Source organism: Myxocyprinus asiaticus, chromosome 1, assembly GCF_019703515.2.
Source record: "Myxocyprinus asiaticus isolate MX2 ecotype Aquarium Trade chromosome 1, UBuf_Myxa_2, whole genome shotgun sequence".
Lineage (NCBI taxonomy): Eukaryota > Metazoa > Chordata > Actinopteri > Cypriniformes > Catostomidae > Myxocyprinus > Myxocyprinus asiaticus.
In genome coordinates, this window is record NC_059344.1 from 60,234,575 (window position 1) to 60,261,265 (window position 26,691).

The 26,691-nt window shown below is 37.8% G+C and overlaps 1 protein-coding gene across 3 annotated transcripts in view; it reads right to left on the bottom strand.

The window, feature by feature from the left end:
* Nucleotides 1–1,691: 1,691 nt before the first annotated feature.
* The window catches only part of LOC127440450 (F-actin-monooxygenase mical2b-like), an 87,345-nt gene continuing 62,345 nt past the window's right edge, over nt 1,692–26,691 (bottom strand). The window contains exons 13-23 of one of the 3 annotated variants that reach the window (XM_051697041.1): nt 26,184–26,383; nt 24,353–24,459; nt 24,180–24,248; nt 23,942–24,076; nt 23,234–23,347; nt 21,588–21,821; nt 18,396–18,488; nt 12,309–12,326; nt 6,848–7,028; nt 5,645–5,721; nt 1,692–5,557 (exon numbers count right to left, since the gene is read on the bottom strand). In XM_051697041.1, coding sequence (XP_051553001.1) covers nt 5,177–5,557; nt 5,645–5,721; nt 6,848–7,028; nt 12,309–12,326; nt 18,396–18,488; nt 21,588–21,821; nt 23,234–23,347; nt 23,942–24,076; nt 24,180–24,248; nt 24,353–24,459; nt 26,184–26,383 — 1,609 coding nt within the window. In that variant the 3' untranslated portion in view covers nt 1,692–5,176. Of the gene's footprint in view, nt 5,558–5,644; nt 5,722–6,847; nt 7,029–12,308; nt 12,327–12,620; nt 12,694–18,395; nt 18,489–21,587; nt 21,822–23,233; nt 23,348–23,941; nt 24,077–24,179; nt 24,249–24,352; nt 24,460–26,183; nt 26,384–26,691 lie in introns of those variants that run through there. The other 2 variants (XM_051697023.1, XM_051697032.1) reach the window with 2 other exon arrangements.

The window sequence follows — 26,691 nt, forward strand, 5'->3', positions numbered from 1 at the left end:
ACACATTCAAATGTATTTTTCTGCCAGTGCTAAAGGCTTTATCAAGCAAGAACGAGGTCAGACATGTGAAGTTTGTGTGATTTAACATGTAGGCGTTGACCTCAACCCCAAATCCCCTTATCTTCCTAAAGTCCAGCTAGAAGGAAGGTCTCATCCCGGGTCAATCTGAACACTTATAAGCACTTATAAGCTCTTGAAAGCATTTTTCTCACCCACTCGACTCTGGCAATGGAAAGAATGTTAAGAGTTCACTCACTGAGCTTCACCAAAACTGGATTTAAGGTTGCATGGGTGTAAGATAATACAGAGTGTTTTCTCACAATTGGTCCTGTAAAAATTTAAAAACAATTTGTAAATGCAATCATAAGTCGTATAGATGCACAATACATGATAAACCTCAGAATTGGACAATAGTAGTGTTTTTTTATTTTTATTTTATTATCAGTATCACTCTGATTAGTAAGCAGACATTGGAAGAAGATAATATCAGCACTTATCTTTACAAATTGAAACAATATAATATGCTTTTATGCCAAGTTTCAAAACTATTGTTATTTGTCTTTTTTCTATACATTATACATTTTAAAGGCAGTATATACCTTTTTAAAGGGCAAATAAAAATAAAAAAATGCCTTTTATGTAAAATACTTAAAGGAATATTTCACCCAAAAACAAAAATTCTCTCATCATTTACTCAACCTCATGCCATCTCAGATGTGCATGACTTTCTTTTTTCTACAGAACACAAATTAAGATTTTTAGAACAGTATCTCAGCTCTGTAAGTCCATACAATACAAGTCAATGGTGACCAAGACTTTGAAGCTCCAAAACCACCAAGACAGCATAAAATTAATCCATAAGGCTCCAGTAGATTGAGGCATGTCTTTTGAAGCGTTCCAATCGGTTTTGGTGAGAACAGACTAAATTGCATCTCCTCCTAACTCCTTTCACTATAAATCTTGACATCAGCAGTCTCTTTGGCATTTGTGATTTCAAGCTCGATTAAACTTCCTATAGCGCCATTTAGCACTCTGCGCATACGTCAAGCATTAGGAAGCTTAATCGGGCTTGAAACCATGATTGTGCCTAGATACTGCAATGTTAAGATGTACAGTGAAAAAGGAGTTACATTTTGGTCTGTTCTCACCTAAAATCAATTGGATAATTTCAGAAGACATGGATTTAACAACTGGAGTATTACAGATTACTTTTATGCTGCCTTTATGTGTAGTTTGGAGCTTCAAAGTTTTGTTCACAGTTCACTTACATTGCATGAAAATCTTTGTGTTCTGAAAGAAAGCTATACATATCTGGGATGGCATGAGGGTGAGTAAATGATGAGAGAAGTATTCCTTTAAATGTAATGACTTAATTAAAACATTCTTAATATGAAAAACTAGATTTAGAATGTATCTAAATCTTATCTTATCCATAAATTAAATCAACATTAACATGTGTTTTATACAATAACATGTATAAGTATACCTAAATAGAGGAGTTCAATGTGGGAGAATTGTTTGCTTGATACTGATTGGTCAATCATTGCATGCATGGATGCATAGGACGTTGATTATCCAGGTGTGTACATTTGTAATAATGACAAGAATATTAATGTTTATATTATTTTATTGTATGAGTATGGCTTAACATAAATTAGGCGAAAACAAACTTTTCAGATTGAAAATATAAAAGTCTCTTCAAACAGTTTTAAAACATGTCAAATAAAAGGTGCTACGGTAATTGAAGGTCATCTATGGTAGTAATGACCCCTGAATTCATAGAGGCACAGAGGCGCCTTCATGTCAGATTCTGAAATGTAAGCCACCACTGAAACAGAAAGGAAGAAAGGGAAGAAACTGCATGAGCAAATGATTAGCAGTGCTCAAAGAAAGAAAAGAGAAACATGTCAGTCGTGACATGCAGATAAAAGCAGTGTCATGCACCGTGCATTTCCAAAGCTGTGATACACTTGAGTGGAAGTCCACACGTAGCATTCTGATATTAAGAACTTAAGAATTTAAGTGCAAGGCCACAGAAGTTGAAAGAGGCTATCCTGCAGAAATGACCAGTTAAGACCAGGCTGGTTTATGCTGGTTAGTGCCATGCTGTTTTTTGCAAAAGGGTACAGCAAGTGCAAGCATGCAGATGATCACCTTCCAATCAGCATGGCTCAGAGCATGTCAGGTGGAGACACAGTGGACAAGTTGAAAAGGACTAAGAGTGAATAAGAAAGGAGAAATATAAATGTATTGAGCAAAAAAGTGAATAAAAAGCATCATAATGAAGCCTGTAAACAAAGTGTTCTGAAACAGGAGCTGCTAATGCAGGAAAATGCATGCTGACATGCTGTGCATTTATTTTCATGCATGCCATTTAAAGATTAATCTGAAATTACCATTCATACCACTGAATAGACTCAGTAATTCGGAGCAGGATGCGTTCCAGTGTCATTAAAAAGGACAGATTTTGTATAAAACCATCCGGATGTGTCTAGCACTGTGTATTACTAACAACCAGTGCATTTTAAGTGCACTAAGGAACTTTAAATTGCAGAAGTACAGTATTACCCGACCCTCAGGCAGCACATTATAGGTAGCAAATGACATCAAAAGAAAACATGGTTATGGTCCAGTGAATCAAATGAAAGGGAACGCAAATGCAAGACTGCAAAAAAGTGTTTCTGTGTTCTGCACTATTCATATTTAAAGTGCAAAAAAGCTCTTTTATTTAAGCAAAAGTTTGAGTATGGCTGGGTTTTCACAGTGTAAATTTGTTCATTTACTACTGCACTGCTGTGAAAAGGAAAAAAGCAGTAAATACACTTTGTCAAAAGTGTAGTCACTGAGACTGTGATCTGTCCTGTGACAGATGGTTTAGCTCAACTATACTCAGATTAAGTTTGAAAATATCTGTAACCATAAAATCCACACTAAAAACCAAGGCAAGTCATTCAGTGTTGGTTAATTTTCGAAAAACGGATTAGTGTGGAGTATTGTTTAATAGACGGCACCAATCTGTGTGCATTTAGAACTTCTATGGGTCCCAAAAAGAACTATGTAAATATGTAGAAAGTATGTTACATTTTCGTTACATTATACACCATACAGACGTCACTGTGCCCTAACCAGGTACGACACGATAAAGCGACAAGTAATAAAACAATCTCTTCGATTTTTGTCCCAACCAGCCACAACAAGCAACAATGGCAAGACATTTTGTCGGTCACTTGGTTTTTATTTTGCCACTGTTGCGCTGGGTATCACCGCCCACTGCGGCGAAATCTCATTGTTCCAAATTCCTGCTTAACATTACAGTATATGATAAAAAACATGTTCTGATTGGCTTTGATTCTGTTGAAACTTGTCACATGACGCTTGACTAGGACATAGGCTGCCTCCAAAAGCTAAAGGCCTAAGCATACTTTGGTTTTCCGTGTGCCACTATGTCTCACGCTCAGTGCGCATGATGCCAATTTCATCATCAAGACTGTCTGTGTGTCTAGACAAACTGGGGTGCACACAGACAGTCCGCGCACAATGTCCTGGTGACAGAATTTGCATAATACGCAATGTGCGCGACACGTAGCTACATGCAGAAAAATTAGAATTTGGCCTTTAAAGGAATGTTCCGGGTTCAATACAAGTAAAGCTCAATCTATAGAATTTGTGGCATAATGTTCATTACCACAAAAAAATTGGTTGGACTCATCCCGCCTCTTCTTTAAAAAAAAGCAAAAAACTTGGTTACATTGAGGCACTTACAATGGAAGTGAATAGGTCCCATTTTTGGAGGGTTTAAAAGAAGAAATGTGAAGCTTATAATTTTACAAAAGCAATTACATTAATTCTTCTGTTAAAACTTTTGCATTATTTGAGCTGTAAAGTTGTTTAAATCATCATTTTTACTGTAAGGTTTTACTTTAAGGTTTACTTTAGAGTTTACAGTGTTATGTAGTCATAGCAACAAAGTTGTAAAATAGTCTATAACACATTGTCTTGTGGCTATACTTTTATAACAGTGAGTATTTTAACGTTTACAGATTGGTCCTATTCACTTCCATTGTAAGTGCCTCATTACAACTCAGAATTAGCTTCTTTTTTTTTTAAAGAAAAGAAGGGATAAGTCAAAATTCATTTTTGTGGTAATCAACATTATGCCACAAATGCTGTCGATTGATCTTAACTTGTATTGAACCCTGAATGTTCTTTTAAGACAGCTGCCTAACTACCTGACTGCCCAGTCAGTTATTGACTTCATAGGCAGCATTATTTCTCGGTAGAAGTTGAAAAAAAGAAAAATGAGATATTTATAAACTAATTACTGCTTTAAATTGCTTCAGACACCATGTTTATCCTTTCAACCAACCAGCAAATTGCACGTACAGGATTTAGTGATATCAGAGACAGCAAAGATTTCATTTATGCTGCCTTCAAAATCTGACCAGATGAAGGCATCTGAGTAGACAGGATGTGATGCAAGCATGGGATTAAAATGTGCCGTGATGCCTTTATACCTCCGTATGCAGGCTCTGAAGGCAGCATTTTACAGCTTCCAGACTCAGCTATTGTGTAAGATCACAAACAGTCTTTTACAGCTGTGTGATTTTCATAGAAAGTGTAAACATTTAAGAACGTGGCTTCCATGTTCACAAATGGTTAACAGAGTAGATGAGACATGTTTTCAGATTGATCAGTCAGGTTTTATATACTTGCAGTATCAACAAAATGTTCATTAATAATTAAAAGTAGAATGTCACTTGTAATCGTGCATACTGTATGAAGGCAGCTCGCTCATTAAAGTGCTTAAAGTTCAGTTTTTGTTTTACACTCCCTTTTTAACCATGATAAAACACACACCTTTGTAACCTGAGAAAGGCTTTGGTAATTTGTACATCTTGCTTGTACAATTGATATAATTAAAGCTGTTTGATTTCCATTCTCGCTGAATAAGTGAATGCGCCGTTATCTCAAGCTCACACCTTTTTGTTCCAGAAACGTTAAAGAATTCCGCTACTTTCTTCCTCAAGATATTGCTATCTGTATCTTTCAGGTCTGTTCAAAGCTGTCGTATACAGCTGGGCAGAGCAATACATTTTGCCTTGAAGGCCAAAGGCACTGCTGTACACATGTTAACCCTTTTAAAGGGACATAATGTGACGTTGGTCTGAAGTTTCTCCTACACTAATGCCCAGTGGCCAAGGTGCTCTTCCAGCCAATGCAGTAGAGGCTGTAGGTCGAACGGTTCGGCATCTGCGTACATTTGGAGCAGCAGTTCATGGAGAACTCCGAGCAGAGGCAGACTCACACTGAGCAGCTCGTACAGGAAGGCGTAATCCTCTGCGTTATCTCTCAGGTGGCGCCCGGCAGCCCACAGTTTACCATGCAGCCAGTTACACACATGCTGTGGCACAGCACACACAGTCTGGCTCACGTGCAGCGGCCATTGCAGGCTTTTCTTCAGCAGAGAGGACAGGATACCTGGAGACTCGCTCTGGAGACAGTGCTCATGTTCCTCTGGAGTCCAGCTAGGGCTGTTGTGAACTCCGTCATCACATATCTAGGGAAAAATATGGGTACTAACGGTTACTAAAAGGGTTATAATGTAATATTATACAGGAAATAAATGATTGCCGGAATGTTTTACCGTATGTAGATTTGGTGGCCTTCCATTCTTCACTATGGATTTCCGTTGAGCAAAGTGGAGTTTACAATACAACTTTCCTATGGCAGAAAAAGTAATATCGAACGTAGTTAAACAAATACAATTGTTTTGGTTACAGTAGCTTTATTTAAAATTTTGTCAATCTATGCAATTTGAAATTTATGGCTTATTGCTTTTAGAATTCGTCACCAACAGCATAACGATAAAAGACACGATTGTTTAATAAATAGTTACATTTAATAATTACCCGAATAAAAAATTATTTCACCAGGTGATATAGCTCATAATCCTAATGCCACATACTCACTGATAAATCTTTGTTTGAAAACACATTGATTTTGCTATGTTGACACCTCTAATCCAAATTGAAATGGAGTTTTTTCTTCACCAAAATGTACAAAACAAGTACATACTGTACTTTGGAAAACGTACAGTATTAATTTGGACATCCACACAAATGCATTTTTATTATTTGTGTTTTAAAAAAGCATTAAATTTGCAACGTGCACACCTCTCATCCACACTAGGAAGGCGTTTCCCACCACCGAAAACACAATACTCAACCCATACTTTGGAAAAGGATGTAGCTGTGGACATGGCCGAATATAGAATGTGTGGTCACTGCTGTGCGTTTACTGTCATTATACAATGGCTTTGAACATGGTTCATCCAATCAGTAGTTTAGAGTAGGAACTATCCTTTTTACAATGTGTATTGTTACATAAGATAAAATGGACCCCAGGAAGACTAGTGCCAGCTTTGTAGAAGTAAAACGGGATACAAATAAAGAATAAAGGTAGTGTTACTATCTATAGCTGTCAGTATAAGAGACAAATAGTAGTATGGCTTGAAATTTAAAGGGATATTTCGCACAAAAATTCAGAGGATTTTAGTGAGTATATTACTTTTTTCATTACATTCCTCCCACAAAGCTATCGTATGACTTTAGATGACAGAAGAAGTCACATGGACTACTTTTATTATGTTTTTCAGAGCTTGGAAAATAGCACTCTAGACATTCTGCTAAATGTCTCCTTTTGTATTCCACTGAAGAATGAAAAAAAATATGTAAAAAAATAAATGTTTGAAATTATATCAGGGTGAGTAAATGATGGCAGAATTATCATTTTTGGGTGATATCCCTTTAATCAGAGTGGAAAAAGTAGTCCAGGCCTCTTAAAGTACCTTCTTCTGAGTCGAAGAAATGTCCTCCCAGACATAGTGGAGCTCGGCAGGTATCACAGCGGAAACATTCTCTGTGGAAGTGGAGTCCCTCTGCACTGAGCTTCTCCACTACAAACACCCGCTTCTTACATGCATGACACACATCCCCCAGAATCTGAGGAAATTCTCTTCTCAGGGAAGGCTATGAAAAAAAGATAAACATCATCAAGTGTGAACTGAAGCATGGTTAGGGAGTAGAGAAAGGTGTGGACCAAACCCCAAGAACAATCCATGCTGACAGGGTCACTGTGGGAGGGATCATACTGAACAAATGGTGTAAAAAGATACCGCTGTAAAATGAGATAAAAACAACTGACAGGTCCAGATTCATTAATCTTCTATCAAAACACACAATGTTGACTTATTATGAGCGATCACTAAAAATCATTGATGCGTTTCAGGCATACTATTTCTCATAGGAAATCAATACATACTGTATGCTATGTTAAATAGGCAATGACATAGGGCAGGGGTTTTCAGACTGGGGTCTGGGGACCCCCGGGGGTTCTAGGGGGTCAAAAAAAAAAAGAGTGCAAAAATTTAGGAACAAATAGTTTGACATAAACAAATCTGGAATTATTACTATTCCATTCTGCTTTCTAAAGACTGGTTGAAAATCATGAGATTAATCATGATTTTTCTATTGACAACCATATTTTTAATAGGCGTTTATAAGTTTGAGATAATATATATATACAGAATATATATATATATATATATATATATATATATATATATATATATATATATATATATATATATACATACATACACCGATCAGCCACAACATTAAAACCACCTGCCTATTATTGTGTAGGTCCCCCTCGTGCCACCAAAACAGTGCCAACCCGCAACACCACAATTGTACAGAGTGGTTATCTGAGTTACTGTAGACTTTGTCAGTTTGAATATATACATATTCGAACTGTATATATATATATATATATATATATATATATATATATATATATATATATATATATATATATATATATATATATACACACACACACGTATATACTGTAAATATTCCAAGAAACTTTTGCTTGCTCACTGGGGGGTTTAAAGGCCATATTCTCAGTAAAGCTGCTTTGAAACAATATTTACTGTGAAAGCGCTATTCAAATATTGAATTTATTGAATTCAAATATATTGAATTTAATTGAAAAAAAAATTATCTTCAGGTTTACATACAAAAAAGAAATACAGAAAAAGATTGTAAATACGAAATACATATTTTTGAAGGTAAAATATTACAGATAATATTTGTAATATAATATTTAATTTGGCTAACATGTTACACTATTTTTCTCACACAGTAAAACTGGCACTTTATACATGAAAATATAAATCTGCTTTTATAATTAATGAATGAAAACCCCTGACACAGGCTACTATCATACAACTTATATAATTTTTGCTGTATGCAGTATGTACAGTACAAAAAACTTTCTGTATGCATGGATAACCACATGAATTAATACATTTGCAAAAATGTGCAGTGCACAAGTACACTGCGTGGAACACTATATCCCACAACTGACGTTCCCACAAAAATGGATTTAAAATGTAGATATAACATTTTCAATCCAATTAAAATTAGTTGTATTGCAGTTTTTGTTAGAGCCAGCTTGTTGCTGACCACAACATAAAGTGGAGTAAAACACAAAATGCAATTAGAAAAATAGCTTTATTGTAAATTAAGTCAAATTAACATGACAAGCAAAAGAAACAAATAACAGTTTCCAAGAAAATAACTTAAGTCGGGTGCACACTGTACGATTAATAATAGTCCTTTATGATTGTTGCTTTTCAGACTGTTCGATATGAACGCATTGATATCGCCATGGCATACTGTGCGACATTATGTCAGACTGCACGATATACATCGTTGCCGACTGTGGTTCCAATCGTCCCGTTCAGTGAACGTGACTCACGTTATGGGAGTGTTGCGGAATAGAAGCGAAACGACGAAATGTGCCCACCATGGAGGAGCATTTTACACAGCCTAAGCTCTGTATTTATTTAATTCAGAGAATAATGCTTTCATATTGCTGACGTGTTACACTTTTCTCCAAGTATTTTCAGCTTATTTATTCATTAAATGTTTTATATAAAATGAAAAGAAAAAAATATTGAAAGAGCTTGAGTAGAGTGATAACTGGGCACAAATGTTGCTATGGTGCAGACGTGGAGCAGGTTTCTTTTCAAGTGAAAGGGTGCGAGAGAGGAGCAGAATATCTCATCTGGCCGTCCTAATAGCAGTCACACTATATGGCTGCGATGCTAAATTTCAAACACTGCCAGTACTTCGTCGGAGGCTGAAGATCATCGCAAAGGCTATTAATCGGCCGTCTGTGAACATGTCACACTGAACATTGTATGATTGCCGATTTTGCCCTGTGACACCAGAAATCCTTTAGGATTCATGAAATTTGTCTCAGATGGCAGAATCATAGCCACAATCGTACAGTGTGTGCCCGCATTTAATTAAACCTGCAATGTGATGAGATCATGTGACAACAATGTAGCATACGACTCTTAAATGCCGTTTCAAATACTATTTTACGACAATAGTAGGCAGTATATAGTATACACTGTAACAACACTGTATTATAATATACTGTATATACTGCAATATAACTAATGTAACATTTGATCTATGGCTTACCGAAGACTCTGAGGTGCTTATCTTGGGCCTATGATCGTTTTCATAGAGGTTGACCAGAGTGTCAGCTCTAGCGCCCACTACCAGAGACACTCTTCCTATTGTACGCTATCAGCCCAGAGGAGAATGAAAAGAGTAGAAAAGAGAATGAGACAGAAGGATAAAAGATTTAAGACAGAGCATGAGACGTCATGCAGAAGGAAGAAAAAATTCACAGATACTTACATTGCACTTAAGAACTGACAACACACCTTTTTGTCAAACAGTGGGTTTGCCAAATTAGATACGTTCTTATCGATCCAGTTTAAAGACAGACTGCATGTCTTTTATCTCAGAAATGAGTGCCAATCTGGTAATATTTCAAAACTTTTATGGCATTCCATAAAACTAGACAAATTCCTATTTTGATATGTAATGATACTGTCACTTTGAACTGTTCAGTGGGTGGAGTGAGTGTTTCAGGTCAAACATCTGGCAATGGAAAAGACGCATATGGAATCCTCTCTCTCCCTGGTCAGATGGAATGTATGGATGCTTAGAGCCAACTGTGTGCTATATTGGCACAATCTCAAAATCTTACAAAACCGACCATGTGAAGACAGACAGTCCATCAAAGAAAGCAGTCACAACAATCACTACTCTACACTCTTGACTATAGCATGCCAACAATCGTGCAGAAGACTCATGCATACTTATAGTACTGTGGATAAGTTATGTATATACTTAATTCCACTGACATGATCATATACCTGCTTGGGAGAGTCTGTGTCTCCATTTGATTGAGGAATATCTGTTTGTTTTCTTAGATTAAAGGAAGTTGTACTGTCGCTGATGTTGGACTGGAAATGTAGATTTGAAAGTTCACTAAAGCAAATGTTCATCTTTGATTAAGTTAAAGGAATAATTCACCTACACTAAAAAAAAAAAGAAGAAGAAAAAAAAGCTGAACTTGATTCAAACATGGACAGTGGTTCCACTTGTTTCTTAAATTAAAATTACTTGTAATTTAAACATCAAGTAGAGGGAACTAAACTGAACCAAGTAAACCCAACAAAAAGTAACATGTCATAACTCTCTAATAAATAAAACATAATAAAACCCTTTAGGCAAAATGGAAGCTAGTGACAGGACATGTAAGCATGCTAAATACAGTACATGCTGGTGGGAAGCACTAATGAGTGCAACTTGATCCCTATGCTATGGTTAATACAGCAATTGCTCAATTGATAAAGCAATATGTAGCATCCTCAAAATGTGTTGGTCCTCAACCTAGGCTCAAGCTCCACTCTTCACCATGATGGTAACCCCCCAAAACTACAACATAACAGAAATTCTTCTAAATTTCAACATAAGTATCCCCCATTATATTCATCTTGAATATACAGTACATAAAATAACACTTAATTTTAACATTTATTCTCCCTGTCGAGTTCCATATAAAACATGTTGGGAACTAGAAATCCTCTGCCCAGTTTCAGTTAACCAAACAAAAAATATTCATGTTGTCCCAATGCAAATGGATTAAGTAAAGCTGAAAAGACACTTTTTATAGCTGCATCAACTCAGTTAATTTAAGTTCCCTTGGTTGCACAACTTGTTTGAGTAATATGAACATGGGAGGATTAAGTGAATCTGAGAGTAGTGTAAGTTCTTTCTTGTTTCTTTTTTTGAACATGCGCATGTGCAAATGAGATTTGAGAACTTTGTCAGACTGGAAGATAATCAGAAAATATAAGTAAAAGTATAATTGTTTCTCGAGGAGCACTCCCTATTTGTGTCACCCTTTGCTTCCCCTTGCCTGTCTATGCCATGAAGTTGTGTTTTTGGCTTTGCTTGAGGATGACACAGGGAGATGAGGATGGACACAGGGAGAGTGAAATGAAATATTCATGGAGGTATGTTAGTAAGACATGATTTTGAAAGGCATTAGAAATGTTCAAGACATAAAGGAGGAGTGCTGGAGGTGAAACCATTTCATTACCTTAATGAGGACGCAGATAAGAAAGTAACGGAAAGATGGAGAGATGCCATGTATTCTGGAATGGGCTGAATTATTATGGAGTTAGAATGATGAACAGCAGAGGAACAGGTCTGTTCAGAGAACAGATGGAGAGAGACATATTACGCAAATGGGAAATATGATGGTTTTTAATGAAATGCAAAACAAAGAGTGTTAAGAGACAAACAACATTAATACAGCATGCTAGAGTTTTATATTTTGTGTATTGTTTGAAAATGAGAGTAGTAGTGCTTGCCTATGTAAAATTCGCCACTACGAGGATAGGGTGATATGGGTGATTGCTAGAGAATTGCTATGTGGATGTTAAAGGGTTCTGAGTGTTTTTTGAGCATTGCAATGAAGTTGCTAGGGTATTCTGAGTGGCTGTTTTCTGGCTCAAGTCAAAAGAGCCCACTTCCAAGTCTCTGTGATATTCTGGTTCCTAGATATGTCTCGAATCCCTCCTTCAAATAAGTCAATGGGATTTTTTCACCCATTTTATCATCCACAATATGAAAATCTGATTCCTAATAAAAGTATACGTTTTCTTCCACAAGCCACATGATTTGAGGTAGCATCTAATGCAGATTAGGAAACGACGCAAAGGCGCCTACAAAATTTATGCTGAACGCAATATAAAGGAGGCATCAAATGCAGTACATACTCTGACAGTATGTGAATTCGGATGCAGCTACTGTCTATTTAGCATAGAAACATGCAGGTTTAGTGTCCAAATATACTTTATCACTCAAAACTACAATCAAGATGGTGCTCTGATACCTTATTGTGGACTTTAAAGTTCCTGTCTTCCTTTGACGGAGGAATCTCCAATTCTTCCTGATAGCTAAAATGAGACGTTCTGCCACTATTTAACTGTAACCACAAATTAAAGTTCATTCAAAGTGTCATTAAAGCTCCACTCCAACCATTCAATAATAATCAGAAACTAACCTACAATTAGTCAGAACATTGACCCCCAGAATGCCAGATGGCAAAACGTTTCTGGTAAATTTACGCACATTGTAATTATATGTCTCCGTTTAGCTAAGCGATGAGGCAATACTCACCAGATGGGATTCATTAAATCGAATTTCTCCCTCTGTCTCCTTTTTAAAAAGTTGCACATGTAATGTCTTGGGTCTATTCACCTTAATCAAATCAAACAGATGGGAAAGATAAAGTAAAGGCGCATTGGCATTAGGAATATCAGTGATTCGAAGGATAGCGTATGTAGAAGTTTGAGGTGACTTTACCTGCTGTAACAGCTCAGATGGACAGGAGTAAATGAGAGGAGGATGACAGGAAGTAGCAGTGTATTGTAAGAGAGGGTGTGAAGGGGTGGAATGAGGAGAATGGAGAGCAGAGAAGTCAGACTGTGCAGAATAATATATTAGTAGCAAAATGAATGGATGACAGACAAGGTAATATAGAAGACAATGAATGTTTTAGGAAAACTGATACCTGTTATATCAGTTATAGAGGTACCTTTCCTACTAACAAATTTGCTTTTAAAGGGGTCTTATGCTAAGAAATTAAATTTTCCTTGATCCTTTGAGATAAGAGAAAAAAGTATGACTCTTTTAAGGGAAAAAGGATATCTGTAATTTCTTTAAAGGAACATTCTGTACATTTACAAACCTGATATCCCTACTGATATTATTAGAAAACATCTGGTATTAATGCTGAACACGTCATATGAGAGTAAGGGTGCTTTCACACTTGGTTCGATTGCTTGGACCGAATCCGAGTTAATTTACTGGTCTCTGTATATATCTGTATATATCATATTTTTTGGGTTCGAACCGTGGTTTGATTACAAGAGGCAGCTGTTTACCACTGTAACTTGGTAACAACTCAAGAAGACATCAGCTTGACTGTGTTATGAAAGTATTCACCTCTTTGGATTTACCACCAAAACTTTACATGAACGACACTCCTGTGGATGCATTGAATGTGCAATGATGTGAGGAATGTTAGCGTTTGTCCGCCGCGAGCCCGCGGATGCGTTGCAAGAGATGTGAAGAATGTGAGCTGCTCTCTGAAGGTTATTTATTTGGATACAAGCAAGTATGAGAAATTCATTAAACCATAATTATTGCAATCGGGAGCCTGCAAAGTTGCAAATTATACAGCATTACAAGCGGTTCACTTCCGACGGTACGACTGCATTCATATCGGCAGCGAACCGTACTGGAGTTCACATGAACCGTACCCCAGACCACTTTTTCAAGCGGACTCGGATGCAGTTCCCGGGTGTTCCCGAGTTCTGAAAACTGCGTTTACACCACCCAAACGAACCAAACTTTGACGTCATTCAAATTCAGGTGCGCACCAAAATTGCTAGTGTGAAAACTGCGTTTACACCACCCAAACGAACCAAACTTTGACGTCATTCAAATTCAGGTGCGCACCAAAAGTGCTAGTGTGAAAACTGCGTTTACACCACCCAAACAAACCAAACTTTGACGTCATTCAAATGCGGGTGCGCACCAAAAGTGCTAGTGTGAAAGCACCCTAAAAAAAAAATTATATTGCTTATTGATGAAACATGTTTCCATGCTGAGCTTTAAGATTTAAGATCCCTTGTTCTGAGCTTTCACGATTTTGGTTTCATTTGGCAGAGGTGTCTTGTTTTTCCTTTGAATGGGGAAATCAGACCTGCTTCGACTTCGACTTGACCATACTCACAAATTAAAGAATGTTCTGGGTTCAATACAAGCTAAGCTAAATCAAAAGGATTTGTGGCATAATGTTAATCATCACAAAAAATTATGTCAACTCGTACCTAATTTATAAAAAAAAAAAAAAAAAAAAAAAAGCAACCATTTGCAGTTATAGTAAGGCACTTACAGTATTATCGAAGTGAATGGGGAAGTGAAAGTGATTTTAGTGTGATAAAATTGCTTGCCAACCTTTTAAGTGTAAAGTTATATCCAATATTACAACTTTGTTGCAGTAAACAAGTAAAAAACGATTTAATTACAGCTAGATTGTGTAGAACAGAAGTTTAATAACACTAACATCTGGGGCGTGCTGAGTGACTACAGCAGGTCTCCTAATGCTAGAATGCATGTGACTCTACCCTGGGGAGAGTAGAGTCACATGGGGTGACCGTGATCGCTATAATGTGGTTCGTTCTCGGTGGGGCGCGTGGTGAGTTGAGCGTGGATGCCGCGGTGGGTGGCGTGAAGCCTCCACACACGCTATGTCTCCGTGGCAACGCGCTCAACAAGCCACATGATAAGATGGGCGGGTTGACGATCTCAGACGCGGAGGCAACTGGGATTCGTCCTCCGCCACCCGGACTGAGGCGAATCACTACGTGACCACGAACTCTTAAAAGCACATTGGGAACTGGCCATTCCAAATTGGAAAAAAAAAAATAAAAAAAATAAAATAGCACTAACATCTGGTTAGTATTATAAATCATGGTAGCACGCATAATGTTTATGTCTTGTGGCAATATTTATAAAGCAGTGTGTATTTTACTGTTTATGGACTGGCTCCATTCACTTCCATTGTAAAAAGCTAATTTTGCTTCTTTCTTTTTTTAAATAAACGAGAGTCGAAAATATTTTCTGTGGCAATTAACATTATGTCACAAATGCTGTCGATTGAGCTTAACTTGAATAGAACCTGGTACATTCCTTTAAGAAATCCATTCAGCGTCTTTTCATAATCAAAATTCCCCTGTGCAATGACAAAATTTTCAAAAGTCTCAGGAATTAATGTTGCTAGAATGTTCTTGAGGAGCTCTCACCATCTGTGCGCTTTTCACTGATGGTCTCTTCATGTCTTCTTTACAAAGCTGCATGTCTAGGTACCGAGTCTCGGATCTATCCGTCTGATTAAGAATCACGTGAAGGACAGAGCAGAATGAAAGAGCGTGAGTATGAAATGAAAATAATTTAATAAAAGCTGTTGAATAGACAAGCAGTATTAGGAGTGTTAAATGGTATTAGAGATGGGGAGAAGGAACAAGGGCATAGGAACAAACTGAAAAGTGAAGAAACAATTGATATATTAAAGAAATCTCATTTGCAATTTTTCTTTCCTATGGGAACATGTAAAAATACAATGATTTTTATGAGCCTCTTGCGTAAAATATTAAAATTACACGTGCAAATTTAGCTGTCGTGTAAAGGCACTGGAGGGCTGTTCAACATATGTTACTTACTCAATCTTTGGAATGTTTTCAAAGCTATATTTGCACAAAGGGCAGCGTTCATAGGAATTACAAGGATGACCACCTGGCCCCCACTTTAATGACGGATGATGACAAAATCAGAACATGTGTAACAGTATGAAGTCATGCACACATTCTTTAATAAATAAAACACATGGACATGCTTTAAACTAATTCTGTAGACAAATGTACGTATACATTTTTTTACTAAACTAAAATGGTGTGGTGTGGTGACAAGTTACGTGCCAAAGTCTAAAAATGAGGGCTAAGGGGTTTGTTCAAGTATGAGCAATAGTAATAGTGTTGCTTTCAAAAACATGCACCACTAACAAACATTCAACATGGTGAAATCTCACACAAACATATTACTGCTATGAAATATAATAACTGCACATAGATTGAGAATGTTCAGTTCATTAGTGGATACCCAGACTGATGGCTTCTCCTTATGTTTACAATAAAAAAGCAGAGAACCTTCTTGTCCAGTCTAAGCAGTGGCGAATTCTCAGGGCCAGCAAAGACTTCTCTGCTGGCCTAACATGCCAAATAAATACATATTTTTCATCCTTTCATTCTCAATCACCTTTATGCCTATGTATTTTTAATCACTTTCCACTCTTAATTAATCTACGAACAAATAGAGAAAAACAAAAAGTTTATCCAGTCAGAATTTATTCCTTGATGCTTACAAGCGAAATGGCTGTTTCACAAATCACATGCCCAAAGCTGAGCTCATTAGCAGAAGCAGCACCTGATTCTGAGCTCCACCCCCTCAGACCTTCAGAATTTCCACAGAATCCCTCAACAGTGCAAATGAATAAGCAACTAAAGTCAGATTGTCAGATTCATCAGCCAATCAAATTGATTTAATTGTTCTTGTTGGGTGTGATCTTTAGGATATGTCCCGGTTGAGGCCTTCTAGCTGGCCTTGAATGACGCAATCACACTTCAAGTGATGTAATTTGAAAGCGAAGAGCGCGAGATCTTGCTGACGAGTTGGCTGTCACTGCTGGAATTGCCGTTGAGAAAGAGATCCTTATGGATTTAAAAACACGAGATGTTCTGCATGACCGTATGATTGCTTAATTTATTAAACAGGAAAGGAGGACTGATTTTCACTTCAAGTAAATTGGTAAGTGCTTTTTGCATTGTTATAGCAACATCAGGAGTTTTCTAAGTGTAAATTAGGCTGCTGGAGCATTCAGTGTCGGATCAAGTTTTGAAAAGTAGTGCTGTGTTCCATTCAACTCGGAAAGTTGGATTTTCCAACTTCCTACTAGGAAAAGTGCAATGGAATGCATCTTGAAGTCAGAATTACAACTTATAGGCTCGTACAGAAATTCTCAACACCGATTTTGCCGAAATGCAGGGGCATGATGTCACACAAACATGTTGACACTCAGGGAGATATACAAAGTAAGTGATAAACATTCACTTTATAAAGTAATATCGATAAATGAGTTCGTTTCCACATTACATGATATTAAAGCTTGTATACAGGTGTATAAAACATTATAATCTCTTTTGATAATCGTACACCTGAAGCACAAATGCTAGCGCTGCAGCATTGTTTATCAGTTGGGTTGCTAGGAGACATCTCTTATGAGAGTCAAACACCGGCTAAGCTAATGGGAGCGTTGCAGTTTTGTTTCCTTAAACGTCATCTTCCGAATATCGGGGAATAGAATGCATTTATGGTCAGAGATATCAAGTAGGAATATCCCACATCCAACTTGAATGGAACGCAGTATAACCATGTACCCTGACGAAACGAAATTTATTGCAAGCAACATTTAAATCACAAATATTATTAGATAGATTTTTCCAGGTATTATAGACCTCCTTGGCAGATTCATATGAAAAATTATGATTTTTGAATGTCTGTTCGGGAGACGTTCATTTCACAAAACAGTCATGCTGCAGTTAAAATTAGGTTTGCTTGAGCATTAAGTGTCGTTTCAAGTTCTGGCTTTCGTGCGTGGATGTGTTTTTAAAATGTCAATTGGTATTTCTATTCAGCTGCGAAATAATGTATGATGCCCAAAGGCATATGGTGTCTTATTCATTGTGAAACTGTTTTTTCTTAATGGCATGAAATCACACTAAAGGCTTAGGCTTTAAATGCACGGCCCGCCACTGAGTCTGAGGGATCCATTTAAAAGCTTACAGGACTTCAGAGCAGCCCAGACCTCTTTATACAGAGCCATGTGAAAGTCAGCAACCCTTCCTTGGTTCAATTTCCAATAAAGCATATAAAAAACATTTATTCCAACTACCAGTATATCTTCACAGAAAAACCAAATATCACAAAATATGTTTTTACTGGGTATGATACTGTTGAGGCCTTGTGAGCTATGATGTGCACGGCCATTTATTAACTCTTTCAAACAGGTTGTTTAAAAGTACCAAGCACTACAGTATGTCCTCAGTAGACCCACATCTGTTCTGCTAGAGAGATTATTAACCAATTATGGAGGAGTGGGGGGTGCAGGGAATTAATTACTCAGTATGCGATGATATCTGCAAAGCCTGCAGGTGCATGAATTGATGCTCAGTCTCTCAGTGATCAGAGGCCAAAAGCGCAGGACATGCATCACAGCAGCTCAGTGAGGAAAGCCAACACACACAGCTCAATAGTCACCTGATGTGAAGAGGCAGCCTCACCAGAGAACAGAGTGCTCAAATAGACAGCTTTCTCCTTTATGCTTTTTTTATGAAACTCTCTGGCATTTTGAGTCTGGGCTTTCCTCTGAGTGAGGGCCAGTAAAGAGAAAACAGCAGGGAAACAATGGGAGAGAAAAAAGACTGAGCCTGCGGTGAACATGAAAATGTGATGTTAGCACCCATCACTGTCAATAGGTTAAAATAATTAATGTCATGACGATTTACAGTATTTCATGTTTTTACTGGTGTTAATGAGATTAATCTAAAAAAAATGTTGCTGAAATGTACCTCTCATTGTATATAAATATTTATCTTATTTCTGTTACTAAAAATAGAAGGAAAAAAAATATATATATATATCAAATAGATTTTCATCCCTACCCTACCAGTGGTCTTCTCATTAATCAGGTGTTTCACTCACAGATGATATTTCACACTTGTTTATTACATTCTGCCATACAAAGATTGCAAAAGACTTGACTTTTGTTCAAATCTGATCTGGATTTCATTTTATAAATAAATTTGTTCTTTCATAGCTTAGTGTTTCAATTGGGGACAGAAGAGAAAGAAACATGGACTCAAAAGTGACCCAATAACTTTTCACAATTCCACCTATTCCTGATGAACAAACTCCCATCCTATGTTTTTTCTTCTAAAATATCCTGTTTTACCTGGAAAACACAACACATTATTGAAGTCAAATGGGCTATGTTACATGTTGACTTTATCTGTGTTTAATTAAATGGTGATAAACAGATTAGCTTAATATCAAAACTAGACTAAATATTAAAAATGCGAAAACTTAGGCAGTACTACTTATAATACAAATAGAAAGAAGAGGAAGAGGAAGAAGAAAAAGACAAAGAAGAAGAAGAGAGAGACAAAGAGGAAAATGGCAAAGAGGAAGATGAGGAGAAAGATGATGAAGAAGAGAAAGAAGAGGAAGAAGGGGAAGAAGAAAAAGAAGAGGAAAAGAGAGTGATGAGGAGGAAGAGAAAGAGGAAGAAAAAGAGGAAGAAAAGGAAGAGAAAGACAAAAGTGGAAGATGAAGAGGAAGAAGAAGAAGACAAGGAGGAAGAGAAAGATGAAAAAGAGGAAGAAGAACATGAGGAGGAAGAAAAGAAAGATGAGGAAGAGAGTGTGGAAGAAGCAGAGGAAGAAGATGAAGATAATAAAATAGAGGAAGTGGAAGAAGAGGATGAAGAAGAGCTTTGAAAAATGAGGAAGAAGAAGAGGAAGAGAAAGTGGAAGAAGAAGAGGAAGAGAAAGTGGAAGAAGAAGATGAGGAAGTGGAAGAGGAAGTAGAAGAGGGAGAAGAAAAGAAAGTGGAAGAAGAAGAGGAAGAGAAAGTAGAAGAAGAAGATGAGGAAATGGAAGAGGAAGTAGAAGAGGGAGAAGAAAAGAAAGTGGAAGAAGAAGAGGAAGTGGAAGAGGAAGTGGAAAAGGGAGAAGAACAGGAAGTGGAAGAGTAAGAATAAGAGGAAGAGGAAGTGGAAGAAGAAGAAGAAGAAGATGAGGAAATGGAAGAGGATGTAGAAGAGGGAGAAGAAAATAAAGTGGAAGAAGAGGAGGAAGAGAAAGTGAAAGAAGAAGAGGAAGTGGAAGAGGAAGAAGAAGAGGAAGAGAAAGTGGAAGAAGAAGATGAGGAAGTGGAAGAGGAAGTAGAAGAGGGAGAAGAGAAAAAAGTGGAAGAAGAAGAGGAAGAGAAAGTGGAAGAAAAGGAAGAGAAAGTGGAAGAAGGGGAGGAAGAGAAATTGAAAGAAGAAGAGAAAGTGGAAGAAGAAGAGGAAGAGAAAGTGGAAGAAAAGGAAGAGGAAGTGGAAGAAGAGGAGGAAGAGAAATTGAAAGAAGAAGAGAAAGTGGAAGAAGAAGAGGAAGAGAAAGTGGAAGTAGAAGAGGGAGAAGAAAAGAAAGTGGAAGAAGAATAGGAAGAGAAAGTGGAAGAAGAAGATGAGGAAGTGGAAGAGGAAGTGGAAGAGAAAGTAGAAGAAGAAGATGAGGAAATGGAAGAAGAAGAGGAAGAGGAAGTGGAAAAGGGAGAAGAACAGGAAGTGGAAGAGGAAGAATAAGAGGAAGAGGAAGTGGAAGAAGAAGAAGAAGAAGATGAGGAAATGGAAGAGGAAGTAGAAGAGGGAGAAGAAAATAAAGTGGAAGAAGAGGAGGGAGAGAAAGTGAAAGAAGAAGAGGAAGTGGAAGAGGAAGAAGAAGAGGAAGAGAAAGTGGAAGAAGAAGATGAGGAAGTGGAAGAGGAAGTAGAAGAGGGAGAAGAGAAGAAAGTGGAAGAAGAAGAGGAAGAGAAGGTGGAAGAAAAGGAAGAGAAAGTGGAAGAAGAAGAGGAAGTGGAAGAAGGGGAGGAAGAGAAATTGAAAGAAGAAGAGAAAGTGGAAGAAGAAGAGGAAGAGAAAGTGGAAGTAGAAGAGGGAGAAGAAAAGAAAGTGGAAGAAGAATAGGAAGAGAAAGTGGAAGAAGAAGATGAGGAAGTGGAAGAGGAAGTGGAAGAGGGAGAAGAAAAGAAAGTGGAAGAAGAAGATGAGGAAGTGGAAGAGGAAGTAGAAGAGGGAGAAGAGAAGAAAGTGGAAGAAGAAGAGGAAGAGAAAGTGGAAGAAAAGGAAGAGAAAGTGGAAGAAGAAGAGGAAGTGGAAGAAGGGGAGGAAGAGAAATTGAAAGAAGAAGAGAAAGTGGAAGAAGAAGAGGAAGAGAAAGTGGAAGTAGAAGAGGGAGAAGAAAAGAAAGTGGAAGAAGAATAGGAAGAGAAAGTGGAAGAAGAAGATGAGGAAGTGGAAGAGGAAGTGGAAGAGGGAGAAGAACAGGAAGTGGAAGTGGAAGAATAAGAAGAAGAGGGAGTGGAAAAAGAAGATGAGGAAATGGAAGAGGATGTAGAAGAGGGAGAAGAAAATAAAGTGGAAGAAGAGCAGGAAGAGAAAGTGGAAGAAGGAGAGGAATTGGAAGAGGAAGGGAAAGTTGAAGAAGAAGATGAGGAAGTGGAAGAGGAAGTAGAAGAGGGAGAAGAAAAGAAAGTGGAAGAAGAAGAGGAAGAGAAAGTGGAAGAAGAAGAGGAAGTGGAAGAAGAAGAGGAAGAGGAAGAGTAATTGGAAGAAGAAGAGGAAGAGAAAGTGGAAGAAGAAGAGGAAGAGAAAGAGGAAGAAGAGGAGGAAGTGGAAGAAGCAGATGGGTGTTTGATCACCTGGCTAATCTTATTTTCCAACTTCTGGAGGCGCTGGAGCATTGCAGTCATGGCCAACACTGCTGAGTGGCAGGTGGCAGCACATCCTGTGTTCTTAGCCTCTGACTGAGTGTGAGTGTGTGTGTGGGATGGGTGGTTTGGTTTCCTCTGTGAATTCAGAGGACTGGAATGAAGCGAGAGGAAGAGAGGAGCCAAGCATTCCTCATTGTGTTGTATACAGGCAACGGATGGAAACTGTGAACACAGCACATGTGGGCAGTGCTGGATATAAAAATGTAATACTGATAATACATGCACACTTTGGAGAGCTGAGTGTGCCCTTATAGTATCTGGAGGCAGAGATATACACTGATTTACACTGCAGTAGTTTTACTGTGACATTGTATAGTTTGGGAAAATGTATAACACCAGTTTACATGGATATATAATACATGTGTGTGACCATGTTGTGGCAGTACCTTGGTATAGCGATAGCATCAGTAATACCAATGTACTGAAAGTGGTGATTGTTGGTGTAGAACAGTGGTTCTCAACCTTTTTTTGATGAACGCCCCACCTACTTCATTCCCTTACCCCAGCCGCCCCCATTTTGTTAATAAATTCAGCAGGCTTACGCGTCATGAATGTGAGACCAAACCTTGCATTTCTTAATTCAAGCAGATGGTGGGCTATATCTGGGGCCTATAAAATGAAAATATGAACACAGAAACTAATAATAAAAGTGATATTGTTAGTATATTTTACATTTGCCTTTTTGAAAATTATAATTTATTCTTTAATTATTTATTTGGATAGTTTTAACAGTGGTATTTGTAACAAGACCATAGTAAACACATGGAAGCATGGATCTTCTTCACTACCATAGTTAGATGTAACATGATTTCTATAAACAAACTATGGCATTTTTGTAATTATAAACAGTAGACCTACTCTAAACTCATGTAAAAACAATAAATTTAAGTTATTTAATATATTAAAAATAAAGTTGTAACAAAAATTTATTATATTCCCTCAATCCCCTAATGTAGCCTATGACAAATTTAATAGAGCTGAAGTAGTGATACAATAATATTTATTATCAATGTATTTCTGCCTGAAGTACAGTAAGTGTTACTATAGTAAATTCAAGGGTGGTGATGTAGAATTCTGTGCCGAATTCAAATGGTTTCCGCTTCTCGCGCCTTGCTTCTCACTGATTCTCGCAAAGCTGCGAGTTTAAGAGCTCGAGCTTTGAGAGCTTTGCGCACGCGCTGCTCTTTCCATTGAGCCGCATCCATCTACAGAGCCATACAGGTGCTAAAGCCGTGTTTGTGCCTCCGCCTGTGTATTTGACGCTGCTAAACTTGATACTTCAGATGCGTCGCTAGACTTCAAAATAAGACGAACAGCAGTACAAATGTGTACCAACCCGTATAATTGTGAACTATCTGATATACTCCAAGTCTAGATAAATGTTTTAATGCAAAGAGAAACTTGGCGATAGACTTGATTATTATGACTAATAAACGCCCCCCATTTGTAACCTAACGCCCGCCTCTCTACAAATTTGCTCTCAGCGGCCCCTGGCATCCTTTGAATGCCGGTACTGTCCCCATTGAGAACCCCTGATGTAGAATGACATTTGCGGGGGGAGGGGTAGTTTATACCTGTTTTATAGGGGGTGGGGGTGGAGAAATTTTCTTCCTGATAATGTTAAACAGAGGGCTGTCAGTCATATCAAGTGATGGAGGTCTCGAAGGCCTCTCGTCATTAGAATCAGACTGAGATCATTAAAAGAGGAGCCATTTCAGAGACAGGAAGCCAGAATCAGCAGGACAGGAAGAAAAAACAGAAAACAGAGAAAGAAGAGTTTATTGGAGTAAGAAAAGAAAGGAATAAATAGGTAAAGAACTGAGGGTCAGGTCAGCTCTATTAAAGCATGAGTGATTCTCCCGGGACAAAGTTTGAGACCATTTTTTAAAGGGATAGTTTACCTCAAAATGAAAATTCTGTCATCATTTACCTCATGTCGCATCAAACCTGTATGCATTTCTTTTTTCTGCCGAACACAAAAGATGATATTTAGAAGAATGTTTCAACTGTTTTTGTCCACACAATGAAAGTCAATGGGGTCTAAAACAACACTGGACCCCATTGACTTTCATTGTATGGACAATAAAACACTGAGACATAATTAAAAATATCTTTTGTGTTCCACAGAAAAAAGAAACGCATAGAGGTTTGGAGAGACATGGGGGTGAGTAAATTATGACAGAATTTTTAGTTTTGGACGAACTATCCCTTTAAGAAAATAGAATGTAAATCACTGATGGCATGTTGTCAGGCACACAAAGTTATGGTTTACTAGTCCTTACCTGTCTGCGAAGAGAGCAACTTGCTCTGCTGTCTTCAAACTTTGCCAGTAGTTGAGTGGCCATAAACTTGACCTTGTTTTCCTTCAGTTCCCGCACCTCACTGGCTATAGAGCTCTGATTGGATGACTTGGTAGTCTGCCAGAGAGGTACACCAATTAGAAATCAGTTTCACTTTTTTCCTTTCAGATGGGTGGCTTCACAGTGTTGTCACAATATACAACAAAACTGAAATACTGACCTCTTCTAAGTAGTAAAATGTTCGTCTTCTCTTGAAGATGGCATCATTGTCTTCAACCTTTTTGTCATTCTAAAAAGTAAAGGAATAATAAGCGACAGATATTGCTTTAGGAATTTCAAAGCAAAGTCTAAACTTAATGCCATGAACCAAGTAATTTACCCATTGCATACTACCTTGGGTATGCGTTTTCGAGGCTGAAGTGAACTCAGTGACTTGTAAACAGGTCTGGGAGAATTCGATAGACATTTCTCCCTATTTGCATCTCCCTCTCGCTTTGAATCTACAATATACCACAAGACAGAAACATTTGCATGACATATGGCAATAAACAACTACATCTGAGAAGCATTGTAATCAGACTATGAAATAATAAGGTTTATATTGCAGCTTGATTTTCCTAGAAGATGCCAACTCATAAAAAACTGGAGATGTATTTCCTGGAAACTTTTAGAAGAAACATCTAGTGACTTTATGCAAAAAGAATGTATCTAAATTAGCTGGCATCAGGCTTGCTTCTGGTGTAGGATAGGTATACTATTTAACATCTGTGAGGTGAGGCAATATGTTATGTAGCATTTTTATCTCTTCGCTTCAGAGTGAAGATCCTTATGGCGGTAACCAGGTTCAGGGCAGACATACATTCCTGACATGGCAGAATGTATGACAGAAGGAATTGTGTAACATTGATGAACTCCAGCACAAGAAGCTAGATAAAATGTTTCTCTTTTGGGGCTTTCCATAAATGCATAGTGCAATTCGTTAATAGGCACACCTTATGCAAAATCAAACCAGATGGAGGTTTAAGGCAGGAAATAGGTTTTTACTATGTAAAAAAAGAAAAAAAAGAAAAAAAGAAACACATATATATGTGTGTGTGTATATATATATATATATATATATATATATACACACACACACACACACACACACCAATCAGCCACAACATTAAAATCATCTGCCTAATGTTGTGTAGGTCCCCCTCGTTCCAGATGGGCTGGTTTGAGTATTTCTGTAACTGCTGATCTCCTGGGATTTTCACACACAACAGTCTCTAGAATTTACTCCGAATGGTGCCAAAAACAAAAAGCATCCTGCGAGCGGCAGTTCTGTGGACGGAAACGCTTTGTTGATGAGAGAGGTCAACAGAGAATTGCCAGACTGGTTTGAACTGACAAAGTCTACGGTAACTCAGATAACCACTCTGTACAATTGTGGTGAGAAGAATATAATCTCAGAATGCTATTCTGAGATGCGGGTTGGCGCAGTTTTGGAGGCACAAAGGGGACATACACAATATTAGGCAGGTGGTTGTAATGTTGTGGCTGATCGGTATATATATATATATACAGTGCTGGGTAGATTAGTCTGTTACATGAATCCGTAGTCAGTAACATAATCTCTTGGATCTGATTGCTTTTGTATTACTTCTGGCCTAATTCTTGTTTATTTGATTTCACATGCATTTCAGTAGGACAGGCTTGTACCATTTTGACACAATGTTGCATAAATGCATTAAAGAAAACTTTCTTAACGGATCAAAATATTGGGAATTGATATCAGTTCTATTTGGTGTGTGTTTTACTCGCTATCTGTCTGTTTCTGAGTGAAATAAATATTACTCAGGCAATTTTGGCATTACAAACGGCATTCATGTGGTAACAGATCAGAGCAGTTAGGCCATATTTGTTAATCAATGTCACCAAGTTGTCACAAAAGCAAAGCCCATTCATGTACATTTTTGAAGCTGAGTACGAAACTAATTTAAGAAACTAAACTTTTACCACACTAATGCGCCCGCCCATAGTAAACTTGCACTAGATGGAAGTCTTTGACCGATGTGCCACATTTCACTGTTTTTTCAGCATTTCATGGAGGAGTGCCACGTTTTTAGATGCTGTGACAACTTTTAAAAACTTGTCTAGAGACACATGCGTTCTGTTTCATTCGTCTATCATTTTTTAGCGCAAGAATGCATTCGGTCTGAACAGCCCTTTCGTGGTCTACCTGAGGGAGGTAGAGGCGTTCCCCGGAAGAGCTCGTAGAACTTGGAGAGGTAGTTCACCATGCTGGTCTTGTCTGGCTCCTGACCTGACGACAGTTCTTTCCCTGTGATGAAAGGCTTGATGCCAAACTCTTTCTCTGCCACATCAAATGCCAGCTGCAGGTTTTTGGCACAGTCTTGCTCATTCAGAGAGTCGTAATCGCTACAGGAAATAATGTGATAATAAAGAGCATGACATGAGTTAAACAAGCTACTCTACGGAGAATGGACAATCTGAAGTTATCAAACGTCCTTAGTTTAAACAACTTTTGACAGTCCAGACTGACAGATGTGAAAAATAGCTCTAGATAAAGTGTGTGAAATTTTGCACATGGTTACGCTGTTCACACTTATGTTAAATTTGAACAGTCACTCTGTTTAAATGAATACCGTGTGCACTGGATATCTATTCTCAGAAGGAAAACAGCTGTAGCATGGGAAAGCAGTTTCTCAAGAGGTCAAAGTGCTTTT